Source organism: Eulemur rufifrons, chromosome 9 (assembly GCF_041146395.1).
Source record: "Eulemur rufifrons isolate Redbay chromosome 9, OSU_ERuf_1, whole genome shotgun sequence".
NCBI classification, from domain to species: domain Eukaryota; kingdom Metazoa; phylum Chordata; class Mammalia; order Primates; family Lemuridae; genus Eulemur; species Eulemur rufifrons.
In genome coordinates, this window is record NC_090991.1 from 50,637,980 (window position 1) to 50,665,655 (window position 27,676).

At 56.0% G+C, this 27,676-nt stretch overlaps 1 protein-coding gene across 1 annotated transcript; it reads right to left on the bottom strand.

The window, feature by feature from the left end:
* On the bottom strand, positions 1 to 27,228 carry FADS6 (fatty acid desaturase 6). The gene is made up of 9 exons (XM_069483169.1): positions 27,217 to 27,228; positions 24,005 to 24,141; positions 11,760 to 11,866; positions 11,484 to 11,702; positions 10,713 to 10,879; positions 2,598 to 2,778; positions 1,837 to 2,024; positions 728 to 907; positions 1 to 150 (listed from the first exon to the last, which is right to left on the bottom strand). The coding sequence occupies exons 1-9, from the start codon at positions 27,226 to 27,228 to the stop codon at positions 1 to 3; spliced, it is 1,341 nt and encodes a 446-aa protein (XP_069339270.1).
* Between the last annotated feature and the right edge of the window lie 448 nt (positions 27,229 to 27,676).

Sequence of the window (27,676 nt, forward strand, 5' to 3'; positions counted from 1 at the left end):
TCACTGCAGCCCCACAAGCTCCGTGATTGGCGGGGCCTGCACCATGAACTCCTCGTATCGACGGAGAAACAGGTGGAAGCGAGCCAGGTAGGAGTCCTCGTTGTAGGGCAGCTGTTTCTCATGCAGGAACTGGGACACCACGGGCTTCACCTGAGGGAAGACGGGCAGGAGGCGGGGCCTATGAGCCGGGACTGTGGGGAGGCCCAGCCACCCACCCCAGACTGCGTCTGCCTTGTTCCACAACACTCTGGAGGAGCTGAGGGGCTAAGGTCAGAGATTTCCTGCCCCCTTTCCAGAAGGCAAAGGAGGGCGGGGCTTCTCCCGACAATCTCCCCAGGGCTCTAGCTACATGACAGTCCTTGGCTCAGGGGGGTGAAAAGCAGAGCTCCCTTTTACCAAGCACCTACTGTGTGCTGGATGTGTCAGATCTGTTTCTGCATTTCATCCCCAGAGCCTGTCACCGTAAGCACTGCTCACTCCCATGTTACAGAAAAGGAAGCTGAGACTCAGAGGCATTCAGTTAACTTGTCCAGAGTCACGCTGCCAGCAAGAAGCCCAGGTGTCTCTGACCTGAAACCCACGCTGCTGCTTATACACTGCGCTGCCCTTCCTCGGTGGCCCCGGACATGGCCAGGTGGGGGACTCAGGGTTCACGTGAATCCTGAAGGTTCCCCCTCTCCACCCTCAGACTGTCCCTTCATCCGCCACCAGCCCAGCCCTCAGCCACCTTCAGGCACATGTTGTCGGAGAGCCTGGGGAAGAGGTGGTGCTCCACGTGGCAGCTGACGATCGAGTGGCCAAACGCCCAGTCCAGCAGGGGCAGCCGGGCCAGGTTAAGCACCCCCAGGCTCATCATGTGAATCCGTCGGGGCTTGTGGTCCGGGGAGAACATGGGCAGCCCGATGTGCTGTGACAGACACGTGGGTTAGCATTAGCTAGGTGAGGACACCCTGGGTCTGAGCCGGCAGCCCTGGACCGCCTCCCCTCACCCCAGGTGTCCTCACCTAGCACTACGCAGTGGGTTCTTCTGCCCCCCAGCCCCCACGCAGACTGGGCTCCTGGCCCGGCTCCGATGCCCACCCTGCCTGTGCACTACACTGAGTCTCACCCATCTCTGGGCCTCTCTGCCCATCTGCACAATGAAGGTCCCAGGTGTGCTAATGCCCGAGACTGGCCACCACCTGCTCTCATGGCACTGTGCCCTCGCCTCACCCTGGAGAGACCCTTCCTGCTCTCTTCAGTCAAATTCCCACTCATTGTGCAAGATCAAGTTTGTGTTCCTCTTTTGTATCTTCTCATTCAACGAACATGTACAAGTGCCTCCTCTGCCAGGCGCTGGCCTCAGCCTAGGACCTCAGAGGTGACCAGGAGCTTGTGTTCTCACAGGACCAGCAGATGGGGCCCAATTATGGGATTAAGTAATTAACAGCAGTTGTGGCTCGTGCAGGACAGCCAAGTAGAGGATGCGCTGCCTGGGGCCTTCCCTGGGCAGGGGGAGCTGGGACATGTCCCTGTGCAAATGGCACCAGAACTGAATGCTGGGCCCTGGCCTCAGCATGAAGGCCTCCCCTCTCCAGCTCCGTCATCTGCCTGCCCCGTGGCACTCGCTGGGCATGGTGCATGGATGAAATCGTGCCAGCCAGTGTTGAGGAGGAGCAAAACTCCTTACCTGAACCCAAAACTCTCGGTGATGACCCAAGTAGGGGGTGGCTGGAGTGAGGGCAGATGCCTCCTCCTCGGGTGGCCTCTCTCCCCCCAACCTTGGCTCCAGCCTGCAGGCAGACACCTGGAGAACGCTCCCCTTAGCTGCCCAGCACCCGGGTTGGGAGGCCTCACCTGGAAGATGTTGACGTGGAGGTAGGGGTGGGCCAGCAGGGACCTGACGAGGAACATGCAGACCAGGGCCGAGCTGGGGCTCTTGAAGCCCGACACGTTCAGGAGCAGCCAGTACTGGGAATAGAGGCCCAGGGAGATCAGGCCCAGCGTCCGCAGAGCTGTCCTCAGCTCCACCTGCCTCAGCTGCACTGCCAGAGACACAGACATAGAGTGAGGAGCGGGCAAGGCTCAGGTCCACGTGAGCTGGCTCCTGGCACCAAGGCAGAGGGCGGCCTGGGTATGTCCCATTAACATCCACCCACAGTGGCCCTGAAACGTGGGCTCCCGCATTGAACGGATGAAGAAACAGACATTAAGCAACCTGACCAAGGTCAAGACCTGGGATTTGAACCCAGGTCTGGCTGCCCCATAGCCTCTTCTCCTTCCAGGGTATGACATTGCTCTGATGACATCAAACATTGCAACATACGATATCATGCATGGCCGTCTACAAAGCATTTTTACATCTGTGGGCTCATTTTCTTTCACAGCAACCCGGGGGAGCAGGCTTGGAACCTGGGGCTCAGAGAGGCTGTTACCTGCCCACCATCCCCAGCCAGCAAGTGACAGAGCCAGACTTGGCCTTGGGTCCAAGGCTCTTCCTACCCTGCCAGCTGTCTCAGAAAGTTTCCGTCGGGTCTTAATTTGGGGCTCCTGGCTTCCTCCGCAAATGGCCTACACGAAGCCAGGTGGGGAGGCGGCCAGGTGTTCACGGTACTTACCAATGGCCACCAGTGGGGTCAGGATCGGGAGCAGGAGAGGAGCCAGGAACATGTAGACATAGCGGTTGAGGCAAGGCAGCCTCCACGTGCTTGAGTCCCCCAGGCCCACCACGTTGGTGTAGGCGTGGTGCATCTTGACATGTCCGTGCTTGGCGCACTCTGCAGTGAAGGCCGTGCATACCTAGAGGAGGCAGCCAGAAGGGACTGGGTCCATGGCAGGCACAGTCAAGCAAAGCAGGACCTTTGGGAGCCCCAACTCCTCGGACCCTGCATTTCCAGGGCCTTCCTGTCTCACATCTAATCAACCTTGACCATCAACTCTCAGGAATCTGTGACCATAGAGTGGCAGCCAGGCAAAACAGCCACGTCCACTCAGCGTGGCTCTGCAAAGCATTTGGGGGTAGGAGGCTGGACCCCCAGAGTGTCACTCTGCCTGTGACCACCTAGGCAACCCAAGAGTCTCAAAGGCTGTCAGGATTGGATGTACTGCAGGTGAAGCTCCCAGTATCATTGCAATTGTTTTCTCTATGTTTATCTTAGAAACACCTGCACCTTGATAGCACTGCTTTGTTCTGGGTCCCTAGCAGCCAGGAGAGGGGTCCAGAAGTGGGCTGAGAGTGAACAGACACCATCTCCTGAACAATCTCCAGCCTTGGGGCCACATGTGGCCTTCTGGATCCTTGAGCATAGCCTTTTGACTGAATCCAAACTTTACAGAACAAATCCCTTTGTTAAAAGTTTGGATTTGGTCAAGAGCCTGTGGATATGTGGCCTTGAGGCCTCAGTTTTCCCACCCCTGGCTTACAAGTTGGGGGTGCAGGGGGAGTGCCACAGTGAGAGCTAACTTCTCCCTAGAGGTGACTCTTCCCCAGCACGGGATTCTCTCAAGACCAGCCACACGTGAGCTGCTGACTCCTAGGAGAGCAGTCATCCCAGAATGCAAAAGAGGTGCTAAGGTGTTTCTTATGCAGATTTATGCAAATGAAGATGCAGATATAAGCCTCTTCCAATATTTTATGTAGGCTCGATTTTGCTGATTTTATTGAAGCTGCTGCCTGCCTGTTTCTGGAAGAACGTGAAAAGTTTCAATACCAGTCACTGCAAGCCAGGTAAGGACAGCAGGACACCGTTTGCTTGTGGGCCACTGCGTTCTGCACTTTTCATGCTTCCAAGCCCAGGGGGTCAGCAGTGTCATTATTCACAATCCACAGATGCAGAAACTGAGCTAGAGAGAGGCCAAGTGGCCCAGGACACCTAGCTAAGTAGGTGGCAGAGACAGGATTTAGATGGAACGCCCAGATTCCAAGCTCCTCATAAGAAACCTGAGCGGAGCCACTTACTGCAGCCGAACAAGAAGCCAGACTCTGGGGCCAGCAGCAGAGGCAAAAGCAGAAGAAAAATATGGAATGGCATTGTCTTCACGCTCTGTCCCTTGGAATGAAACTGAAGCTGAAATGCAGCCGGAAGTTCTATCTACGGGACACTGAGGAGCACAAGCACAGTTTTACAAAAACCATGGGAAGACAAGTCAAACCAGCCATCCGGCACACGCCCCTGGGAAGGCACAGGACGGGAAGGTAAGTGCTAATTCCACGACAGCATTTCTGTGGCGTCCACAAAATCAGGACGAGGCACTTTGCCTTCAGATGAACCCACCGAGGGCGGGTCTCGCCGGAGGATGCTGGGGGGACGGCTATTGGCCAGGTGCGCAGCATGTAATTTGTGACTCAGCACACACTGCCAGTCTGTGTGCGATGTGCCTTTTACGTGAATAAGAATAGATTTGAGGCTATTTCTACACTCTGGACTTCTCACTCCCGTTTAGATGTTCTCTCTTGAGAGGGGGAGAGAGGGGTGGGGTTGGCTAGAAGGGGAAGATGGATTGCAGTGCGTCGAACGCCCAACACCCAACACCCACCAACCCAAGACCAGTGGGGGGGACCACATGCTGCTGAGTTAGTTGGAAAATGGAGCGTCCCGCTGAGGATTATTTAAAGGTCTTGCCCAAGAGGATTCACATCCACACCCAGAGAAAGTTCTAGAAGCCTCAAGGTTGGTGCCGCTTCTTGATATCACCCTCTGTGCTCCTCAGGACGACTTCAGAGCCCCAATCTCCCAGCAGGACCCAGGCTCCGAGTGGCCAGAGGTGGGTGGGAGGCATCAGGGCATCAGGATAGTTCTGCCGGACATCTCAGCCGACTGTCCGGGGCCCACAAGATCTCTCCTTCTTTCATCTGTTAGTTGATTGTTTCCTTAAGCATCCTGGGACCCCGGACGGTGGCGGGCACCATGCTGGCCTGCGGAGGTGCCAGGGACAAGATTGAAAGGGAACAGAACCCCATCAGAGCCATCCGACAGGCTCCTCAAGGACCAAATGGAGCCCGCCCCATCAGGGCAGGGTACTCAAGGGCTCCTTTGGCCGCAGCCTCACTGCTGTCCCTCTCTCACCCCAAAGGTGCCAAAGCATGACTATATTCGCACAGATCCTGCCCGACAGCCTGCCCGGTACTCTGAGGACTCACACTCAGGGACTTGCATTCTCACGGAGAGCGCTGCCAGATGCGGCAAATAAAAAACACAGGCAGCCCAGTTAAATTCGAATTTCAGATAAATAACGAGTGCATGTGGGATTTGGGATATATGTATATAAAGATTTGGTTGTTTATCTGAACTTCAAATTTATCTGGGCATCCTATATTTTATTAATATTTGGCAAACCCATTGCTGAGGTCCACAGAGCCCCAGAGGCCCCCACTCCGAAGGCAGCTGTGAAGGGGATGCTCCCCGGGAATCAGCAAGAGGAATAGATGATGGGCAGATTCCAGCCCAGAGTCCTTCCTGCCAGAGGGACACTGCCCTGGGATGTCCCACAGCCCTCTTTCTCATCTTGTCCCTGCCTGCTGCTGCCACTCCTGCACCCATCTTAGGAGTGACTCCACCATGGCCCTGGCGCTGGCCCTTAGCTGGAAACCTGACCGTTACCCTTGACTCTTCCTGGTCCTCCCCCCACCCCTTGCCCGGATCCCACCTAGACGACCTCCACCTGCACCCTCCCCCTGCACCCCTCCCTGCCCTTCTGTCCTCACCATCTCTTAGCCGGTCTGGACCAACAGCCAGTGACCTATCTCCTGCTTCATCTGCCCCAAATCCATAGGGTGACCTAGTTAACGCCCAACTTTGATTGCATCATAATGTTATGATGACATTTTTTTATCCTGCAATATACTGTTTAAAAAATAAAAGAGGAAAACACTAGAGAAGGACACAGAAGAGACCGATAACCTCCATCCGTCCTTTCCCAGGAGAAACACGGCACTGCAGAAAGGGACAGGCGGAGACTTCTCCCCATACTTTTTGGATTCTGAATTATGTAAACACATTGCCTAGTCAAAAATAAATAAAGTTAGTTTTGAAAAGTACCAACTTAGACAGCTACCTTTGGCCACAGGACAAAGTCTCAGCTCCTCTGCCTGGCCCAGGTCTCCCTGGCCCCTTCTCCAGGGTCCCCATTGGAGTCTAGTGACCCCAGATTTCCCTGGGCCCCTCAGGCACTGAGCTCTCTTCCACAGCCTTTGTCCCTACATCTGCTCTGTCTGAAACCAGCTTCCTGCTTCCCAGCCTGGCCAGCCCTGTCCTGGCAGCATCTCTTCTGGAAACTCTCCCCAGGACCTCTCAGGTCTGCAAGATTGACATTTGGGACCAGGGCATTTTTTGTTTCAAGAGCTGTCCTGTGCACTGTAGGGCGTTTTGCAGCATCCTGGCCTCTGCCCACTAGCTGCCAGTAGCACACGCTCACACCCCAGTCTTCATAGACAAAAATGTCTCCAGACATTGCCCAGGGTCCCTGTCACCCACTCCCCACCTCGAGCGCTCAGAGCCTTCACTCCACCCCGGGCAATGCCCTCGTCACATTCTGCCTGCCCTGGTCCCAGGCAGCCCAGGTTTGAATCCCGGAGGCACCACCTACCAGCTGGGACAAGTGGCTTAACCTCCAGATTAGTGTTTCCTCTTCTGCAAAGTGAGGGTAACAACAGCTAGACCCTCACAGGGAGGTGTGACTGTTAAATAGAGAATTCACAGAAAGGACACAGTAAGCAGACAGCAAGTGTTAGCTACAACGACCAGGATTTTTCTTTATTTTGACGTCATTCATGTATGTCTCTTTCCCACTTGACTCTGGGCCCCTGGGGAATTGGGGTCCAATGGGGGCCCTGGAACTGGGTCTTATTCACCACTGTGTCCCCAGCACCCATCGGAGCAGGAATAGCAATTGGACGGTGTTGGGTCCATCACTCAGGATGCAGGACCGAGTCTCAGCCCCGCCCTCATTCACCCGTCAGAGCCTCGTCCAACACCTTCTCAGCCCCTAAAGCTCCCAGCAAACCAGCCTCCCTACAGGTCTCCCTCTCCAGCAAGGCACCCACCGCTACCCTGACGGCAACACGCCAGTGATTGAACCTAGATCATTTTTCACTGCTCAGACTCTGCGCTGCCATCGCAGACCACCCGGGCCTGCTCCAGGGCACCCGCCCCCAGCCCTGCTAGGCCCTGGCCGGGGAGGGCATCTACACACCCTCCAGGGGCCTCACCACTGGGCCAGGCTCCAGACACCCACAGGAGCGGTGTCATGAGACCCCACCTGGAGTCCTCAGGCTTACCCTTGAGGAAGCCACACCAGAGCGGGAGTGGGGGGCGCAGAGCTGCCTGAAAGCACATTGTGAGAATCTACACGTGCGATAAAATGGCAGAGACCCCCCACACACACACACACCCCTTGCACCAATTTCCTTGGTTTCCACGTTGAACAACACTTACATAAAAATAACTCTTGGGGAAACGGGTGAAGGATACACCAGACCTCTCTGTCCTATTTTTGCAAGTCCTGTGAATCTATAATTATCTTAAAAAATAAAAAGTTTGTTTTACAAAAGTATATTTTGTACCACAGATCTGAGTTTGGTCTATAAATAAATTTTAAAAATGAAAAATGAAAGAAAGTATAGTTGAACTTAGACAATACCCCTTGGGCTGTGGAGGGACAAGCAGAGAGAGGGCAGAGAGACGCCGGGAGGATCACGGCCGCACGAAACTCGTGTGAGAAGAGAACGTTCCAGGATCATGGTGAGGCTGGGAGCTCTTAGCTCTGTCTCCACCCCAGGGTCATGCTACCAGGGGGGATGCAACTCTCTCATGTAGACCAGAAATGGGTCTGCAGAGGAAGCTCACCTGGTGTGTGGAGGGGGACAGCATGTGACTTTGGATGCTATAGGAGAGACACAACACCCTGAAGTGGAAGCCCCCCTCCATCCTGTCTGCCTCTCCCCCAGATCCCATGGGTCCGAGAGGGGAGGTCCTTGTCCCACCCCCAGCTTGAAGCTGGCCAACCCTGAGACAGTCCCAGCAAAAGCTGGTGCCCAGGAACATCAAGGATACTCAGCTGATGCCCAAGGCTGTGGAATTGCAGAACACCAAAAGGAACCCAGGGCTAGGACTAACTTATTCCGCAATGATGGTGTCTCCTGAGGGTCAAGGTTTGGGAAGAGCACAGGCACCCAGCGAGAGAAGGGCTAAAGGGAGAAGCCACCAAGACGTGGGAGAAGAGGAGAGTCAGAGATCCAGGAAGGGTCCTGGGGCTTCCTCTGAGGTCCTAGGCAGCAAGAACTTGTCCTCTGTGCTATGCAGAGGCCCAGAAGACACAGCACCCAACACCCCCCCCCCCAACATACCCACAGCTCTGTAAGCTTCGCAACCTTTCAGTTAACAAAACAAAACAATGACGAACAAAGCAAACAACAGCAAAATCTGAGCCACAGGCGGGCTTCATGAGGGAGTGAAGTCATCGCCCCTGCTCGTTAGATAAGGAAACTGACACAGACGGAAAGTTAAGTAAGTTGACCAAGGGCAGAGCAGCCAGTGGGGCTGGGATTCCAATTGAGACTTGTGGTTCCAAGGGCTGTGCCCCAGACACTGTCCCCACCTGCCTGGCACACAGGAGCACACCTGCCCTGAGGACTGTGCTCACCCATCAATGCCAGCCAGGCTGGGGAGGCTGAACCATCCTCTCCCCGACCCTGGGAGCTGGAGGGTAGCTAGAGCTTCACCTGTGGGGCTGCAAATTGAGAAGCATCCCACATAGGTTACTCAAGGGCCCAAGGGACAAACTACTTGTGCCCTGCCCCACAGCCCACTGTGGCACACCAGCCTGGTGTCACTCATATAGCAGGAGCCGAGCCTTTCCTCCCCAGCCTCAATGGGGCTCACAGACCTCTAGGATGGGACCCTCCATCAGCCAGCTGTTCCCTGGACCTTGACCCCGAGTCAACTGCAGGGTCACCATCAACAAATATTGATGGCTGACCCACCAAGAACTCAGGTCTGCACCAGGAGCTGGAGAGGCAAAGAGGCAAGGATGAATCACGGGGGCAAGACGGTGTGCAGCAAGCGGGATCCAGCCCCGATACCACCTGGGTCTCGCAGGGCAGGCCGAGTGCTATGGTTTGGGTGGAGCTGTCCAGTGGGGGGCCTGGGAAGGCTTCTCAGAGGAGGCGCCCTTGGCTGCCTGCCTTGGCTCAGCACACATGATAGCTACTGTGTGGGTATCACACTTTGGGGGGTATCAGATTCGCCTGGGGAGCATGATAAAAATGTAGTGGCCCAGGTCCTCTTCTCCAACAAGCCTGGGCCTCCAGAGCGCTCTGCTACACACCAAAGTTGGAGAACCACGAGGTCATCCCTGCACAATAAATCCTCTGCAGCCAAGTAGTCCAAAATTCTCAATACCTGCTCCTCATCCTCCGCCGCCTCCCAGCTCCTGGTATTTGGTACAGCTCTGAAAAATCCAAACAGAGCTCACGCATTCTGCCCCTGTCCCGCATTCCCACACTGCCCACGTAGCCAGCACAGCCCAGTGTCGCCCCTGCTGCTCTCTCGGATTACAAACTTGGTGGGCATCTGTCCCAGACCCCAGGGTCTGGCCTGTGCCCGGGGTCTGGTGGGGATCAATGCCCAGGGCTCCCTGGGAAAGGAAGTGTCTTGAAACCAACCCTGAGGATCTGGAGCCTGCTGCTTCCTCTTGTCCTCGGCACTTTAGAAACGTGTGCTGGTGGGAGGGCGGAGAAGGGGCGAGCAGCGGGTAAGGGGTGTTAGGTGGGAAGGTTCCACCACTCAGCTGACGTGCTATAATAGTGTAGTTATACTACATGTGTGCTTATTGTTATATAAAGTTATATAACTTTATAGAAAGTTAATAATAGAGTTAATTGGTTGTCATAACCAGCCACTGCAAGAAAAGGACTGTTTCTGGTACCAGCTTTCCTATTTATCAATAAGGGACTAGGGTGGCCAGGTGACAGTCCCCCTGCAAGGGAGGAGGGAGCAATTTCAGAGCAGCAGAACAGGAGAGGCTTGGAGAGCAGTCAGGAGACAAAGCAACCTCTCCAGAAACCTTTGCCTTCCTGGGCGTTGCCCAGAGGTGCGAGGCCAGGCAGAACTGGGAGGCCCTGGGAGGCGCTGGAAGAAGCGAGGGAAGGGTCAGGAGGGTGGAGGCCCTTCCTAGAGCAGGCCTGGGGGAGTAGGGGGCTTCTCAGGATGGCTCAGCCATTGTTAGGCATCAGAGAGGCATAATGAGGAGCTGGGACACTTTGACGCTGGACCCCTTCCCCGCCCCCTTCTGTCTGTGGTTCACATTTCAAACCCTGATTGCAAAACCTGGAGGCCCTAAGGGCTGTAGCTATGGGCCAAGACAGTCGCACCACAGGATCTGCCAGCCACTAGTATCCTAGTGGGAGGAAGAGGCTCTTGTCATCACTTGGCCCAGTGGTACAGAGGCAAGTGGGCACGTCCAGGCCAAGTCCACTGCCTTGGGTAGACACTCGGATACTCCTCGTGCAGTTCTCTACTCTCGGGGTGCAAATGCCCTCTCAAGGGCTTGGAGAAGTGCACACACACACAGACACATGCCCTGAGTGCATACTGCACACTCGGCTCCGCAGAGGAACAGCTGCAGCTGCCTGCCCACGTGGGCACCCACACAGCTGGACACACCTGCAAGCCTGCACAGAATGACGAGGCTGCCCACACCGTACCAGCAGGTACCCACGCCTCTCCCACGCTCACCTCCACGAAGAAGAGCAGCCAGATCTTACTCCAGCGTTTGGAGTCCGTAAGGGCACCGTGAGTGGCCAGGTGGCTGCCCTTGACAGTGAGCGTGTAGTGGCACACACCCAAGATGGTGATGCCGGTGGCAAAGACCAGCACATTCTCCGAGCGCAGGCACAGGAACCCTGCATGGGGGAGGGGGACAGGGGACAGGGTCTTTCTCCAGCTCCTGGAGATCTGGGCCCAAACACCTCAGCCCCCATCCCAGGAGCCCAGGCTAAAGTGGGCGCAGCTCTGGGGGCTGCTGCAGGCAGGCTCCAGGCAGGTCCCACCATGGGCTGAGGGGGATAGGTTGGCTCTCTCTACAGGATTTGGGACAAAGCAGGGATCCCCACCAGCTTGCTGCAGAGACTCCCATGGTCCTGAGTCTGCCTGGGTTTCCCTCTTGGGCCAGAACAGTGAGGGGGGCCCAGGTGTCAGGGGGTTCCAGGCCAGGAGAGGTCCAGGGGAGACTCCTCCCCCCCTCCCTCCCCGCCCCATTCCCCGTCCCGCCCTTCCCCAGCGACCTGATCCCTCCCCGCCGCTCCCTGACCCCTCTCAACTTCCCCTTCCATCACCCTTTGTGCCATCACACTTTCTCCCTGCTCCTCTGCCCCACTCCCCAGGGACACAGGGGTGCCGCACCCACCAGCCTGCTCCACTCCTCTGGCCCCCAGTGCTGTCGGCAGAGCCCGCACCCCACCCCCACCCGCAGCCTGGCCCTTGTCGCCCTGTCCCCGTGTCCCTCACCCGCAGGCAAGGCGAGGAGGCTGAGCGCCAGGATGGTGCAGTCCACGCCGCGGCGCTCCCACCACGAGCTGGCGCGCACCACGTCCTGGACCAGCGCCTCCAGCTCACGCAGCAGCGTCTCGGCCCGGGGCGCGCCCCGCGCCGGCTCCGGGGGCTCCGCGGGCTCGGCAGGCTCCATGGGCTCGCCGGGTGCCCGGACGCCGGGAGGCCGGCGGAGGACTGGAGACCGCAGCGCGTTCGAGGCGCGGGCGGGGCGGGCGGGGCGGAGTCACGCACCGGCTGGGGACACCGCCCAGGTGCCCGCCTCTGGCGGGAGGTCGCAGAACCAACCGCCACAGCAAGAACCAGGGAGATGGGCGATGCGCGGGGGTGGGGAAGCGACCCTGGGCAAGAACCAGCCCCGGGGGTAGGGACAGGGGACTTGGGGGCACAGGGACCCCAGGAGAGAACCCTGAGGGCCTTCCCTGACCGCCCAACTCAAATAACTCTTCTGTCCCCTGTGTCCCCCGTCCCTTACCTTGCTCCAGTGTGTCGGAGCATTCCGCCCCGCCCCCCCCCCCCCAGCATTTTTCTTAGTTACACTTAGCAGCCGTCCCCACACAGGACACGAGCATGTGTTGGTTGTCTCAGCCAACAGACTGGACCCTGGGTGCCCAAGGGCCTTCCTCATTCTGCCACTTTTGCTCCAGCTTGGCACACAAACATTTTGGAATTTCTGAGGTAGAAAGTTCAAGGCCTCGCTCCTCCCAGGTGAGCTAGGGAGTGGGGGGTCCACTCTGAGTCTGACTTTAGCAGGGGTGACCTATGGGGAGCTGACTCTCCAGCCCAGTAATGTTCCCGAGGAGGGGACAGCTGTGGGGTTACCATGTCCAGAGGTCACCATTCCAGAAGGGCAGACACACCAGCGGAGCCTCTGCAATTCCACCCCCTCAGGAGTGCCAGGTCTGAACCCAGGGCCAGGGCCTCCACCAAGCCCTCTGAGACTCAGAGCCTCCCTGCCACCGCCCTTTCCCCTTAGCCCAGGCCCCCATCCCGCTGCTGGAGCTGACCTTGGTCCCCAGAGGATAGGCCACTGTCTCCCACACACTCCACTCCCTCTCTGCTTCCGAGCACCCTTTCTGTTTTTCCTTTTTTGTTTTACTGTCCCTGGGTTTCATATTTAAGCTCCTTAACTAAAGAGGTCTAATGTGGTAAGGACAGCAGCAATTTCAGCTGGAGACCCTCCAGAAGGAGAAGGGGAGGGGGACATGTGAGGGAGAAAGAGTCAGGGAGTGTAATGGCTTGGAACTTTCCTGCCTTCATGAATTCTTAGGAGCTTCTCTCTTCCGTTCCTTGTCAGAGGCAGGGGCTACAATGTAGACCAGTTGTCACTGCCACTTTACTGCTGACTTTCACACTCCGACTAGGTTCTGTGCATTGAAGACGGCATCGTCCCCATTCAATCAATGGAGGCCCCAAGAGATGAGCTGATCTTCCCAGCACCCCGCGGTTACTAAATGGCAGAACTAGAACTCAAATCCAGGCCTCAAATCGCCTCCAAATCCAGTTGTGTTTTGTCTACATCAGAGATTCTTAAGACAAACAAGGGAGAGGGGACTTCTCCCTCCCTTTCCCACCCTATCCTCAAATCCCTCCCTCTCAGACACACTAGAATTTTCAAGGAAGGGACATGCATCATTTTTAAGGCATATTTCAAATTAATACACAATATTTTAAGTTTATGAGGAGGGAGTTTCATTGATTTTATTATATATACCAGGAACTTCCCAGTTCCAAGAAGCCTCTCTCCGGGCCCTGGCTACCCCGGACATGTAGGTGGCACTGTGAGAAGGCAGTGACAGGCAGGAGAGTGCTGAGTGACAGACAGGAGACAACACACATTAGAGGAGCCAGGAATCCCCGTGGGGTGGGGCTGGCTGGCAGCCTCCCTGGAGAGAGGCAGACTTGATGTAGAACAGAATTAAACCTGGGGGAGGGAACCAGGTATTCTGGGTCCTCAATGCATAGGGCAGGAGCAGAGTTTGGGAGATTGGTAGGAAAGTCCAGGGAAGGCAGGAGAGAAAGACAGGTGTCACGAGGGGCTGGAGGTGCCCCAAAGGCAGACTGGGAAGTTGGGTCTTGCCCCTGCGGACTTGAGGAGCCACAGCAGCTTTTAGAGCAGGGGAGTGACTTGTGTAGTGTGCTGTTTAGGAGGGTCTGTCTGGCACAGTGGAGTAGCCGCTGGAGTGAGGGTGGCCAGTTTGGAGACTCTTTCAGGACCTCAAACAGGAAGGCACTGAGGGTACAGATGGCAGAGGGAGGGGCTGTGGAATGGATGACGAGGGTAACAAAATAAGGAAGACTTGAATAGACAGTTTACCAAAGGAAATGCACAAATGACCAAGAAGCACATGAAAAGATGCTCCCCATTATTAGTCTTTAGGGAAATACAAATTAAAACTCCAATTAGATAGCCCTACAGAGCCACTCGCATGGCCAACATTAAACAGACAGGCAAGGCCGGGCGCGGTGGCTCACGCCTGTAATCCTAGCACTCTGGGAGGCCGAGGTAGGAGGATCACTTGAGGTCAGGAACTCAAGACCAGCCTGAACAAGAGCGAGACCCCATCTCTGCTAAAAATAGAAAAAATTAGCTAGGCATGGTGCCGCACGCCTGTAGTCCCAGCTACTCGGAAGGCTGAGGCAGGAGGATCACTTGAGCCCAGGAGTTTTAGTTGCAGTGAGCTATCATGATGCTACAGCACTCTAGCCCTGGCAACAGAGCAAGACTGTTTCAAAAAAAAAAAAAATAGATGAGACTAAGCATTGGTGAGGACATGGAGCAACTGGCTTTGCCTTCATTGCTGATGAAGGTGTGAAGTGGGGCAAGCCCTTTGGAAAACAGTTTGGCAGTTTCTTATAAGGTTAAATATGCACCTAATGCACCTAGCAATTCAGCTCCCAGGCGTTTACCCAACAGGAAGGAAAACACATGTCCACACAAAGTCTTGTACCTGAATGATTACGGCAGCATTATTTGTCATAGCCACACTGGACTCAGCCTCAATGTCCATCAACAGGAGAACGGATAAAGAAACAGTGGTACCTTCTTAAAATGTATAGAATGAGAAGGAGTAACTTTTGCAAGCAACAATGCAGACGAACTGATGGATGCAGTCTCGCAGATGGTAAGCTGAGGGAAAGGAGCCAGACACAAGCAAGTGCTTACCGTAGGGTTCCAATTATAGGAAGCTCAGAAACAGGCAAAACTAATATATAGTGCTAGAAACCAAATCAGTCGTTGCCTGGGGTGGGGCGGGCGGAGACATTAATTGCAAAGGGGAATGAGGAAGCCTTCTGGGAAGATGGAATGTCCCGTATCTTAATTATGGTGATGTGCATACATTTATCAAAAGTCATCAATCTGCACTCTTACAATGGGTGCATTTTATTATGTTTAATTATACCTCTGTAAAGTTGATTAAAGCAAAAACAGAACAGCAAGGAAGATTTTCTTTTAAAATGGAAAGAGCTTTATTTAAGTGGAACACATGGGCACTCTAGGTAAGTACTCGACAGAAAGGCAAGGAAACCTGCAGAAACAGGTGCATCAGCAGTACTCAAAATGGGCCAAAACTGGGGACAAGGCACACGTCCACCAACAGTACGACGGATAAATAAAGCGTAGTACATGCATGCCGTGCAATACCACACAGCCCAAACTAGACACAAAAGAGCACAGACTGGACGATTCCATTTATGTAAAGTTCAAGAACAGGCAAAACTAATCTATGGTGTTAGAAGTTAGGGTGGCTTTTACTGGTAGGGTAGAGACTGGAAGAAGACATGAGGGGTGCCTGGGGGCTGGTAAATGTTTTGTTTCTTTATCTGGGTTCTAGTTACCCTTGAGTGTTTGCAGACTGTAAAACTTCAGCCTGTTGTACTGTTGTGATATGTGCATGTTTCTGTCTGTATGTAATATCCTAATTAAAACAATTTTAATTATTTTTTTTTTTTTTTGAGACAGAGTCTTGCTCTGTTGCCTGGGCTAGAGTGTCGTGGCGTCAGCCTAGCTCACAGCAACCTCTAACTCCTGGGCTCAAGCGACCTTCCTGCCTCAGCCTCCCGAGTAGCTGGGACTACAGGCATGTGACAATTTTATTTTTTAAACTGGTAGTAGTTTTCCTAGAGGTATAAATCAGAAGGTAAAATCACCCCTAAACCCAGCACAGTGGAGCGTGGGAAGGTGAGCAGGGCCAGCATGTGGGTTCCCTTGGCTGTGGGGTCGGCAGCTGAGCGTGCGTGGGTGAACTGTCCAAGCCTAGGATGAGAGAAGCTTTGGGTGGCTGGCCAGCAGGCCTGCACCCATCTGGGCTCTCTGCTTAGCTTCTTTCAACAGGCTCTAGAGGGCCTAATGAACAGGCCTGGGCAGGTTCTTCAACCTCTGCCAGCAATGGCAGAGACAGCCAGGGCTGAGGGCTGCCTACTCTCCTGGCCACTCTCCCCTAGACCTGCCTCTGCCTCAACTTAACCCCTCACCTGTCTGCACAAGACTCAGCATATGTGAAGAGCACAGCTAGGCTCTGGAGTCAGGCACACTTACTAGCTGTGTGACCTTGGGTGAGTTACTCAACCTCTCTGAGCCTTAGTATCTTCATGTACCCTAAAAACAGACATTTAAAGGGGTGAGACATTAAAGGGGAGTTTTACTACTGTCTTCCCACACCCCAATAGATTGTTGTGCACACCCACTTTGGAGACCACTCCAAACTTCTCACAAACATAAGGTCTTCTAGACCGTAGGCTATAGTAGTCTATGGCTTAAGGTCTAAATGGCTCAGCTTGACCTTTGAGGGCCTCCAAGTTCCAGCTCTAGCTCCAACTACTCTCCTGCTTGGACCAGTGGCTGCTTACTGGCCTCTGACCCATGGACAGGTGTGGCCTTTTCTCACCTCTAGGTCTGTATCCCCAGGGTAATTGTTTCTGTGCCTGCCCCTTACCTTGGCTTCTGGTGACTTCAGCCACTGCCACAAAGCTCTCCAGGTGTTTTCACGTATTTCACCCCTTCAGTCAATTTTATTGGAAAGCCAGGCACTCCAGCTTTCACTGTTTATCTTTCCCCTCCTCTGACCCCATACTCCATCAGCTGGCATTAGACATCGGGTGTCACACCCTGCCTGGCAATGAGCTCTCTGGGACACTGTGATCCAGCTATAGGATTCAAGGAGTTCCTGTGTCTGCCTGTATCAGCAGGGTAAGTAACACTAGCTGTCGTAACAAACCACCTCCACGTCTCGGTGGCAAAACACAATTCAGGTTTATACGTTGCTCACATCAAAGTCCACTGTGGGCCGGGTGGTCCTCCTCCAAGTGGGGACTGGGGCCTTCAGGCTCCTTGCATCTGTGACGCTGCCATCTCTAACGCAGGCCGCTGTGATTGCCACGGGAGTTGAAGGGAGGGCATGGGAGGTAGTTTTAGGTCCCGGACTGGAAGTGCCACACATCACTTCCAGCCACACTCCGTCAGGCAGCACCCAGGCTTACAGCCCTTCCCTGCCCACAGGCAGACTTGGACCTGCGGCCTTCCTGTGCACCCAGGAGGAGAAAGTAGCGTAAATGACCGTGTAGCCTGTCTCTCCCCCAAAGCCAACCGCACCGTGACTTCTGAAGGGCAAGGACCCTGCACACACCTCTCTTATGTTTTCCTGAACCTTCTCCAGAACTTCCAGCCTGCCCGCCCTCCAGCTCACGCCACCCACCCATCAAGCCCTGCGCACTGTCCTCTGTACTTACAGCTGATAAACGGACTAGCGGGAGTCCAAACAGGCTGGCTGAAGGAGCAGAGGGCAGGGCCTTCCTGTTCTGTGGACAGCACTGCTTCCCTGGGGCCTCGCACTGTGCTTGGCACATAGTAGGTGCTCAGTAAGCATTTGGTGAATAAATGAATGGATGGATGCATGGAAAGATTAGGAAAACAGGCTCGGAAGAATGAAGAGATAAATGGTTTAAAAATATATTAGATGGTGGAGACTCGGGTTCAAAGCCAAGACAAGTGAGTCTTCCCACACGTTACCTGAACTGGGAGGTGGTGCCCTCCTCCTAGGCCCTGATGGGCTGACTGTCTCTGGGCCCCCTCAGGCAGCAGCAGGGGGGCGGGGTACAGCCAGATGAGCCAGGGTTTGGAGTTCCCCATCCTGGGGCAGAGGTGACCCCTCCCTTCTGTGATTGGGATCTTTATTTGCTGGGGTTCCTGGGGTTAATTATTGTGGTTGAGTGGGAGTGGGAAGGAGCCCTGCCCTGGCCCAGGGCCTGGAGGGGCACCCCGAAACTCAGATGGGTATGGAGACCTGGAGGGCTGGTCCCGGGACTGGGGGTTGGCACAAAATGGGTTGGAAAGGCGCCTCCTGCCAGCAGTTTAACCATTTCTATGCCCTAAGCCTAGTTGGCTCGGTCTTTAGCCCTTCCTCGTCCCCTCTATTTGGGCCACCATCCCCCCCATCATCAAAGCCCCAGAGAGTCAGAGTTCCATGAAGCAACTGGCATTATTCACAGGGGTGGGGCTGGGCAAGCTGGGGGTGACGTGACCTGGCCTGTGCTCAGATCTCAGCCAGCTGAGGGTGAGACTGGCGCCCTGAGCTCCCCTGGCTCCAGCAGGGCAGGACTATCTCTGCAGCGTCTCAGCGTCATCTTCACCTCCCACGACCCTACCCCTGGCCTGCTGTGGCTACCCGCAAGCTGTATCCAGCAGGCCTCGCTCTGCGGGGACAAAGCCAGGTTAGTGACGGCCCGGAGACACAGGGCAGGGAGGGAGAGGAGGGATGGAGGGGGCCAGTCTTGAGCTGGTGTGGCCTCTGCTGAAGCTCCAAGGGCTGTCGGCCTCTCCCCACCTTGCAGGAAAGGAAACTGAGGCCCAAGGTTACTCTCCAAGCTACACAGCACATTAGGCCCTTGAAACCCCAGGGCCAGGCCTGTTAGCAGTGCAGAATCCCTGCTGGTGAGGTTTTTCAAGGCCACCTGTCGTCGGGTAGCACTCAGTCTTGCGTGCGTGAGTGAGTCTGGGCTGTGGATTAGCCTAAAGGGTGTGTGTTGGGCCTGGTGGGGACTGTGCCAGGGCTGGGAGGGAGTGAGGGCCGCGATTCTGGCACAGTGTGGAGCGGCCCGAGAACAGCGTCTAGAGCAGGGCCAGGGCTCAGACACAGCCAGGTTCTAGTCCTTGCTGTGTGGCTTAGGTAAGTCGTTTAACCTCCCTGAGCCTCAGTTTTCTGCGAGGGTGATTCGGCGTGGATGGGGGTTATGCTACCTACCCCGCTGGGTTGCTGGAGAGAGCAACAGGACAATTTCTGTACTGTGGATGACACTGGGCCGCCGCAGGGCACATGCTCATGGTAAATATCGATGTCATTCATGCCATTCCCTGTGCTAATGCAGTTATAACATTATTGTTACATTGACTAGCTGATGTGATTTAAATCTAGCACATATTGATAATGACAACAACGGATGGTTTCACTTCCAGCAAGAGAGGAGCCTGACATGCTCCTACCCACTGTCTCTGTTCCCCTCTCCTTGCCCGTGTCTTCCCTCGAGGGCTGGTGGTTCAGGGTTGTGATAAGCCTGCCCAGTTCCACTCTGCAATGCTGAACAGGCTGTGCAAAAGGTGTGGTGGACACGGAAAGGGGCGTTTGGGGACAACCCACTCTCTGCAGCTGGCTCAGAGCTGCCCGGGCCTGGCTGATGCCCGCTGGGCGCCCCCATCCCCAGATTCCTCTCCACCAGGTCCCTGCTGGTCCTCCGCATATGGGTGCTGAGGCCTGAGCTAAGCGCTTCACGTTTATCCTCACAAATGGCCACGAGTGGGTATAATGATCCCCACTTACACACGGCAACACCGCGCGGCTTGGGAAGGTGAATTCCCTTCCCAGCAAGTAGCAGTGCTGCGCGTCCAAACTGACACCCCCGCCTGGGGTGCGCCAAGAGGTGGAATTGTCTCTGCGCATCCCATCGGCCCTTCTCCTCCTGGACACTCCCACCCTCCCCCAGGGCTGGGACCCCCAACAAGCCAGCCACCCAGAGAGAGGGCAAGGGAACCTCTTCTGAAAACCTCTGCTTCAGGGTAAGGGGTGGGACGAGGAGATGTGGGGTGTTCTGGAGCTTCAACCTTCTAGTCTGAAGGAACTGGGGCCCTAAAAATAGGTCATAGGGAAGAGGAGTCTAAAAATAGACTCCAGACGAGGCCATGAAGCCCTCTGTGGGCAGGCGCACGCTCACACACGCATGCTCAGGCACACACACACCCCTCTTCAGGGAACCTCGGAGGCACTGAAGCAAAGTCAAGCACGCTAAACCAGGGACACACACTCGGCTCGCACATAAACACAACCTTCCAGGAAAGCTCCGGACCGTGTCCTCGCCCACATCACACACTCACACTCACAGAGGCTGCACAGGCACACGCGTGCACACACGAGCACGGGGCAGTCAGTGGTGTACCCGGGGGCTGAACAGGCTCGAGGCACTCAGGATCCCAGGAGGAGGAGGCAGAGGGTCCCGCCTGCCTTCATCCCACCTCCCCAAGTCTTGCCCGTGGCGCCCTGCTCCTGGCCTGTTCCTGGCAGCCCCTGCGACAGGGGAGAGCCTGGGGAGGTCACAGTGGAGGGGGTGGAGGGAGGCCGGGCTGCCATGGAAAGAGCCAGAGTTTGGGGTTCAAATCCCACAGCCCAGGCACTTCTGCACTCAGAGTCTTGGAAAAATGGCTTAGCCTGCCTGAGTCCGGTTTCCTCATCTGAGAGGCAGGTCACTGAGACCATTCTTGTGGGTTTGCTGTACTGGTATGTAGAAGGCATCCGACAGCGTGCAGCAACGCGAACGGCGTATGCACTTCCTAGCGGGTCATTTGCCACCCCTCCACTGAGCCTCAGTTGCCACATCTATAAAACGAGGCTGTCAATAACAAGCACTGCCTTCAGCCCTTGTCCACTTCAGACAGCTGTTGTGAGGCTTAAAGAAACAATACCATCAGGATGGGTTGACACTTGGCTTGGGGGGGGGCAGGGGGCAGTGAGGGTGGGGGCAGGGGCTAGAATCGGCAGCTGCTGTGGCCCCACCCTCTCTCCTCCCTGAGACGCCCCCAGCCCTGGCCTGCCAGGGCACCCACCGGCTATGGTTTGGGGTCCAGTGGAGCCACTGCCCCAGTGTGTGCATTTCCGGAGCAGGAGAGGCAAGCCTAGAACGCCCGCCAGTGCAGACCCAGAGAATAAAGAAGCCAGGGCGAGGGAGGTTGGAACTGAGGCTTCTCGGGGCTCGACACACTGGCCTGCCCCTGGGACCTTACTCTAAAGGCCAGACATCTCAGAATGAACTTGCCAGAAGTTTCCCCACCTTGGGCTCCAAACCCCATGAGGCTTAGTCATTCTACAATGAAACTCAGGGAGGGCTCACTGCCCTCGGGCTTCACAGAGGAAGCGGGGTGAGGAGAGGGAGCCGGACCAGGGCGCAGCTCTGGAGCGTCAGGTAGACAAGGAGTCAGGCTGTTTGTGCTCTTACTGGCTGTGTGACCCAAGCAATGACTTCATGTTCTCAAGCCTCAGTTTTCTCCTCTGTCAAATGGGTTTAATAATGCCTTGTCATTATTAGATGAGGCTGTCATGAGAATTAACTGAAATCACTCATGTAAAGTGCCGGCATACAGCAGGTGCCCAATAAATGCTCGCTATCATGATGACACATGGCACAGCTTGGAACCAGCCTGTCTGGGTTTGAGTTCTAGCTCTACCACCTCCCAACAGTGTGAGCTTGGGCACGTGTTACAAATATCTCTGTGCCTCAGTTTCCTCGTATAAAAAGCAGACATAATAGTGCCTCCACCCTGGAGTTGTGCTGGGGACCAAGTGAGTAAGACTGAAGGGTCTCGGCCACAGTAAGTACAGCTCTTACAGGAGGCGAGACCTGGCTTGGACCTATGCTGTGCCAGGCAAGTCACATGTGTGGCAGCGAAGTCTCACAATAACCCCACCAGGAAAGTAACTTTGGGTCCATTTTGCAGAAGTGAAGTTACACAACTCAACCAAGGTTACTTTCATGCAGCAGCAGCTCTGGGATCTGAACCCAGAAATGCAGACCCTGTTTGCCAGGTAGTCCGAGCATTGCTTCAGTGGTTTTCACACCAGATTTCTTGGAGATGTCCCAGAGGCTGCAGAGGTGTGGGGTGTGGGGTGAGGAAAGGAGGAAGCCCGGAAGGAGAGACAGGGCTACAGGGACAGAGATGGGGACAGAGATGGGAGAGGACAGGGAGCCTGAGCAAGTGGGAGGCAGAGATTGAGAGAAAGATGCCAGGAGAGACTGAGGCCTGGAAAGGTGGGCCGACAGGAAGGGGTGGGGGAAAGGGGGACAGGGGACAGGGGACCCCATGTTACAGGAAGACATGAAACAAAGACAGAAAAGACAGAAAGGGAGAAGGGGACAGGCAGACTCCCTGGGTGGGATGCAAGGCTGCTTCCAGCTTCTTCCCCCATGTTGGCAGGCCCCAGACACAAAGCTTCAACCCTCCCAAACAGCTGCCCTGTCTCCTGCCTGTGGCCCCACGGCCCATCCTACTCTCTCAGTGCAGTTCCCAGGGCAGGTGAGTGATGTGGGTCAGACCATGGCCTTGGACTGCTTAAGCTGCAGTGTGGCACCTGCCTAGGACCTAGGCATGCCCAGGTCAAGCAGGCCCAAGATCAAAGACATCCCCCAGAGGTACACGTGCCTGGGGGCCAATTCAGAACCTTGGCCAGGCAAGCAGGTTACAGCATCAGGGAAACCTCGCTTTGGGGCCTGATGGCTCTGTGACCTTGGGCAAGTCATACACTGCTCTGAGCCTCTGTTTTCCCACCTGTAAAATGGGGATAATAATGATAATGTAGTACTTGCTTTATAGGGTTGTGGTTTTATTGCAGGGGTTAAATAAAGGACTTGCCATAAGCACCTGACACCCTATATATAAGCTCTCAACAACTGACAGTAAAAACTTGAAAGCTTAGCCTTGGCAATGGGGGTGACCTTAGAGACCCAGGTCAGGGAGGCTGAATGTCCCTTAAGAGAACATCACATAACCTCTCTGATACTCAATCTCTTCATCTATGTAGGGCCAACAGTAACCCTCCCTGCCTGCCTCGCAGGTGCAGAGGAAAGCTTCTGGTAACCTCTCAAGTTCAGACAGTGGAATAATGGGAGTGAATCCCCCTCCAGAAAAGACACCCAGCTCCCTGGGCACCCCAGGGACAGCTCTGGGCCTAGGCTCCTCCCACTGGGTGGGGACCCAGCCTTGGCTGGCTGACCGTTCCTCAGCCACTGGCAGGATTGTCAACAGCCCTGCCAGTCAGATGAGGATGCCTTCAGTGACCTCTCCCAGAGCCAGAGCGGTGTTGGGGGAGGGGCACACTCTCATAGAGGGTCAGAAAAGCAGCACTGCTCCCTGGGACTGCCTAGGACCCACCTACTGGGTGGTTGGGCAGACCACAAATGCAAGGAGTATCCCACAGGCCAGTCTCAGACCAACCAGAACCACGGCCATTATTAACTGATGTGTACTAAGTACTAGGTAGTGTGCTAAGTGCTTTTTATGCATTCTCATCTCACCCTCCTAATAACCTGTGGGGGTAACACTATTATTATAATTCCTATTCTGCATATGGAAACGAGAGGCTGGGGAACTTACCCAAGGCCACACAGCTGAAGAGGGGCAGAGCCAGCTTTGCCGCCCACACCTGGCCATCCGCTGAGTCCTGCCACCTTCCATACAGCCTGGGCTTATCTCAGAGAAGGTGACACAGCATGCACGGGGGAACAGGGGTGCCATGCCTTCTGGGACAGTCACATGGGGACAGGAGGCTGTGGGTTCCATGGAAGGCACCGGGAGACCTCGTGCTGCTTTGCCCACTTGGCTGCCCTGTGACCTTGCCCGGCCCCTTCCCCTCTGGGCCTCATTTGCCTCACCTGGGAAGTGAGAGGGCTGGGCCGCATGCAGGGGAGGGCTTCCTGGCTGATTCCCTCCACCACCCCTACCCCATCATGGGTAACCTCACTTACGATGCACAGCCGTCTGACCAGAGCTTCTTAACCCATGGAGCGCCTGGACCTCTCTGGGCTCTCCAGCTCCAAGAGCCGCCCGGAATTATGAGCAAAACTGCCCACCAGTGTGTGTGCAATGTGCACTGTTCCAGGAAAAGTGTCCCTAATTTTACCAGCCTCGAAACCCAAAAGGTTAAGAACCATCGACTGTTCTAAAGGTTTAGAATTTCCCTAGCCTTGATCTAAATTACTAGGGGAGTGACTCAAGGAAGTCGAGTCCCTGTCGTGTAAGATCCTTCCCTTTGCTTATGTTTAACATCCCGCAGGCTCCCTGGAGCCGCCCCTGCTCCCGCCCCCGGTTTCCAACCTCGAGCCACGCTGGCCTGCGGGACCTTCCGTCCTGCTGCTTCTGGTTAGTGTCTGCCTGGACGCTGAAGCTCCCATCCGCTGTCCCCTCACCGCGAGTCCTCCTCACCCCATGTCCTGGGCCAGACCGTCGCGGCGAGGACCAGCGGGTCCTTCGTGAGGTAGGCGCAGCGTCCAGGATGGCCAGCAGGGGTCGCAAGAAGACGCGCACCAGGGGGCCAGGAGGGTGGGATGGCGTCTGGGGCGGGGGGGCCCCCTTGGCAGGCTGGGTGTGAGGAAAGTGCGGCAGCAGCCGGAAGGCCTGCGTCCTGGGCCTCCCCTACCCCGTGGGCCTCAGTTTCTCCATCTGTAAAGTGGAGGAAGGCGGTCCAGAACCTCTGGATGGTTGCTAGGCAACCGTCTTGCACGACGTACCTGTGGACCTCTGTGATTGATGTTGTGGGGCGTGGACTGTCTTGAACTCCCCTTGGCAGAAGCAATTGGCCCAGCATCCTTAGGGGACAGAGCAAGGTGACTCCAGGGCCCTTGCCCAGACTCGACTAAGAAAACAGCGCACTGTCTACAGCATAAGGAGACTCAGCCCTGGGAGAAAGGAGGGCTCTAAATCAGGCTGCCCAAGACTGTCTGCAGTGGTCAGGCAAGTGGAAGCCTCTCTGGGGCTTTCCTCAAGGTGAAAGGTCCAGAGCCTGGGTGACAGGTGGCAGCCTCCAGGGGTACAGCTTCTGCTCATCCCTGGAGAAGCCCAGGCAGGCCCTGGTGGGAAGAGAGAAAGCGTCACCCTGCCCTCAGTGGCTGCAGGCTCTGGAAACAGGGCTGGCGCCCAGACCATCCTCCTGCTCAGCTGCGGGGGCCTCTCCTGTCCCTGTTCTTCCTAACCCTGCCTCTCCACGGCTCCTAATTCTGGACCGAGCTAGCAGAGCAGGGCAAGGGCCAGGGATGCGGGAAGTGATCCCTGCAAAGACGCCCTGCAAAGGTGCTCAAGGTGGGGGCGCAAGGACCCCTCCAGGGAAGAGGACCCAGCCCTCACAGGCACAGAGAAGATCTTCTCCCTCTCCCCACCCTCTTCTCTTCACCCCATCCCCAAAGGATTAAAAAACAAGGCACAGGCATGACAACGATGGAAAACATTCTCTACAAAAGTGATAATGAGCTTGAGGGAGGGGTTTGTGGTACAGTGGGGGACCCCAGAGCCCATCCCATCCCAGCACCGGGAGACCCAGGAGGGGCTGAGGCAGTAAATGGACCAGCAACAGGAGAGAAAGATGGCACCTGGGGCCCCAGGAAAGAAGAGTCGGCACTTGGGTGGCCCCAGGGCTCAGGCCCAGAGAACAGGGAGAAGGGCTGGGGTGGGCTCTGGGCGGCAGTGGCAGGCAGCCAAGCCCTCAGTGTCCTGCAGTGGGACAGGAGCCGCCTCCTTTGCACCCCCACTCTGGGCATGTGTGGACGGGGCCCCCCACAACAGACCAGAGAGAGGCCTTTGGGGGCTCTGTCTCCCCTGGCCCAGTCAAGGGGGCCCAGGGAGGAGCTGGGGCTGTGGCCTTGCTCCCAGCGGGGGCTGCTTCCCAAGCCAAGGTCACAGATGGAGGGTCCGCTGCTGACAGAGGAGGAAGGGCACATCTGTGTGGGGTGTGAATGTGCACACACGTGTGTGGGGGCTCCTGAGGGGTTCTCCCACACACATGACGTCAGTCTGGCTGGAGAGCTCTGAGGACACAGGTACCCTCTGGGCTGGCCTTTCCCCCGGTCTTACCCCCATCACAGAGCTGGGACACAGGTGAGCTGTTATTCACCCACGATCCCTGAAGAATAATGAAGCAGCCAGTCCCTTCCAGACCTCGAGGAAACACCACCAACCAACCCTCAGTGCGCGCGCGCGCACACACACACACACACACACAGAGCCCTGGGAACCCGAGGATAATCAGCAGCTTAGATTATCCATAGCCCCCAGTGTCACATCGCAGGACATGCCCACACTAGGCCCAACACCCAGCCATGCCCTGTCCGCTTGTCTTGGGCCTGGGGGACTCTGAGGCAGTTGGCAGATGCCTTTCTCTAGGCCGGCCCGAGCCCGCCAGCCTGGGGCTATAATACTGAGGCCTGTTGCTCTAGCACCTTGCACCTAGTGCCCTGGCCCGATGGGGTCCCTGGGAGGGTCAGGCTGCACAACGAAGGCGGGGGAGGCTGGAAGAAGACAGGCTGAACTCTACCCCAGGGTGAGCTAGGAAGGGCGCCAGTCACGCCCACCCACCCAGCCTGGCTGTCCAGCTCCGGGCCATGGCAGTGGGTGAACGAGAGGGCTGGCTGTGCTTGGGGATGGGGTGGGGACTGAAAGGGCATTTGGCTGAAGAGTCTGGCTGGGGAAACCCCCCCCCCGGGGCGTATGGGGGAGGGGAGGCAGCCCAAACTCTTCCCATCACACAAATGTAGGAAGTCAGCAAGTCTCCAGCCTGGACACAGAGAGAACAGCCCCTTGGAGGAGGCGGGGGAGAGACAGTGGCACTTGTGACAGGCCATGCCCCCTTGCCCACCCCCTACTCCCATCCAGCTCTGGTGCTCTACCCTCCCTCTGAGGCTGGCCTTCCACAAAGCCACATGTCCTGTAGGGCTGCTCAGATGGGGGTGGTTCAGGGCCCTCAGGACCCCTCAGAAATGGTGCTCTGGGACGTTCTCTTTCCCCTCTGGGTGCCTCCAGGCCACACCCTCTGCTTCAGGGTGTGGACAGGCTTTCAAAGGAGACGACCCACGTGGTCCTTGCTGTCGGAGAAGGGGGCTGTAGGGCTGGCAGCTGTGAGAACCTCATGGCCCCACCGTTGTGAGTTGTGGCAACTTGCAATTCCTTTTGGTCTGGGGAGAGAAGCCCCTGGTTATCTGTGGAGGAAGAGATAGAAAGAAACAGACCTGAGATGAGGGCCTTCGGAGCCATCAGTTCAACCAGGACCAGCCATTTAGTTGACCTGGCCTCCCCACTCTCCGGGCAGGCTGATGGTCAGGGATGGGGGACACTGGCCTAAAGGTGACCCCCCATCCCCCAAACTCTAAACCAGACTGCCTCCCCACACCCAGCCCCGCCCCAGCCATTCAGGGTAAAGGCCATAGATACCTAAGGAGGGGCAGTTTTTGCTGGGCCCTAGGGATGCTATCGGGGAGGGGCCAGGGCAGGGACCCACCAACAGCACCAGCGTGGTGGCAGCCTTGGGCAACTGTGATGGCTGCTTGAACAAGACAACTCTGCCTCCAAGGCACTATCAGCCCTGTTGGGGGCATTTGCTCACGTTCCTGCAGGGTCCCGGCAGGTAAAATATCTAAGGGCTCGGGCAATTGAGAGGACCTGCCATACCTTCCACGTCATGGGAGTCACCTTGTCCCCAGACTCTAGAGCCACACAGAGCAGGGATCAAGCCCAGCTCCGCACAGAGCAGCAGCAGGCCCTTGGGGTGCGCTGTTCTAACCCTCTGAACCCACACTTGCGCATCCGCTGTAAAATGGGGATGAGACCGTCCACGCACAGGAGAGTTCAGGGGGATCAAGCAAGAGGACTGGTTCAAGGGCACAGCCCAGTGCCTGGGAAGTGGGTACAGCTGGCGCTCAAACATCCTAGCAGTAATCACGGGGGCTACCGCGTCTCATCGACACTAAGTTGCCCATTTTTCCACATTTCCAAATTCGAGGTGCATTTTACCTTAGCTGTGATAAGAATGCCTCGAGTGGCCATTAAATTGGCAGTTGCTTTTTTCTGAGCTGGTGGTAAATAAAATAGTGGGGCCTCTTGTAATTGATGGTGGCTTAGATTTTGGGAA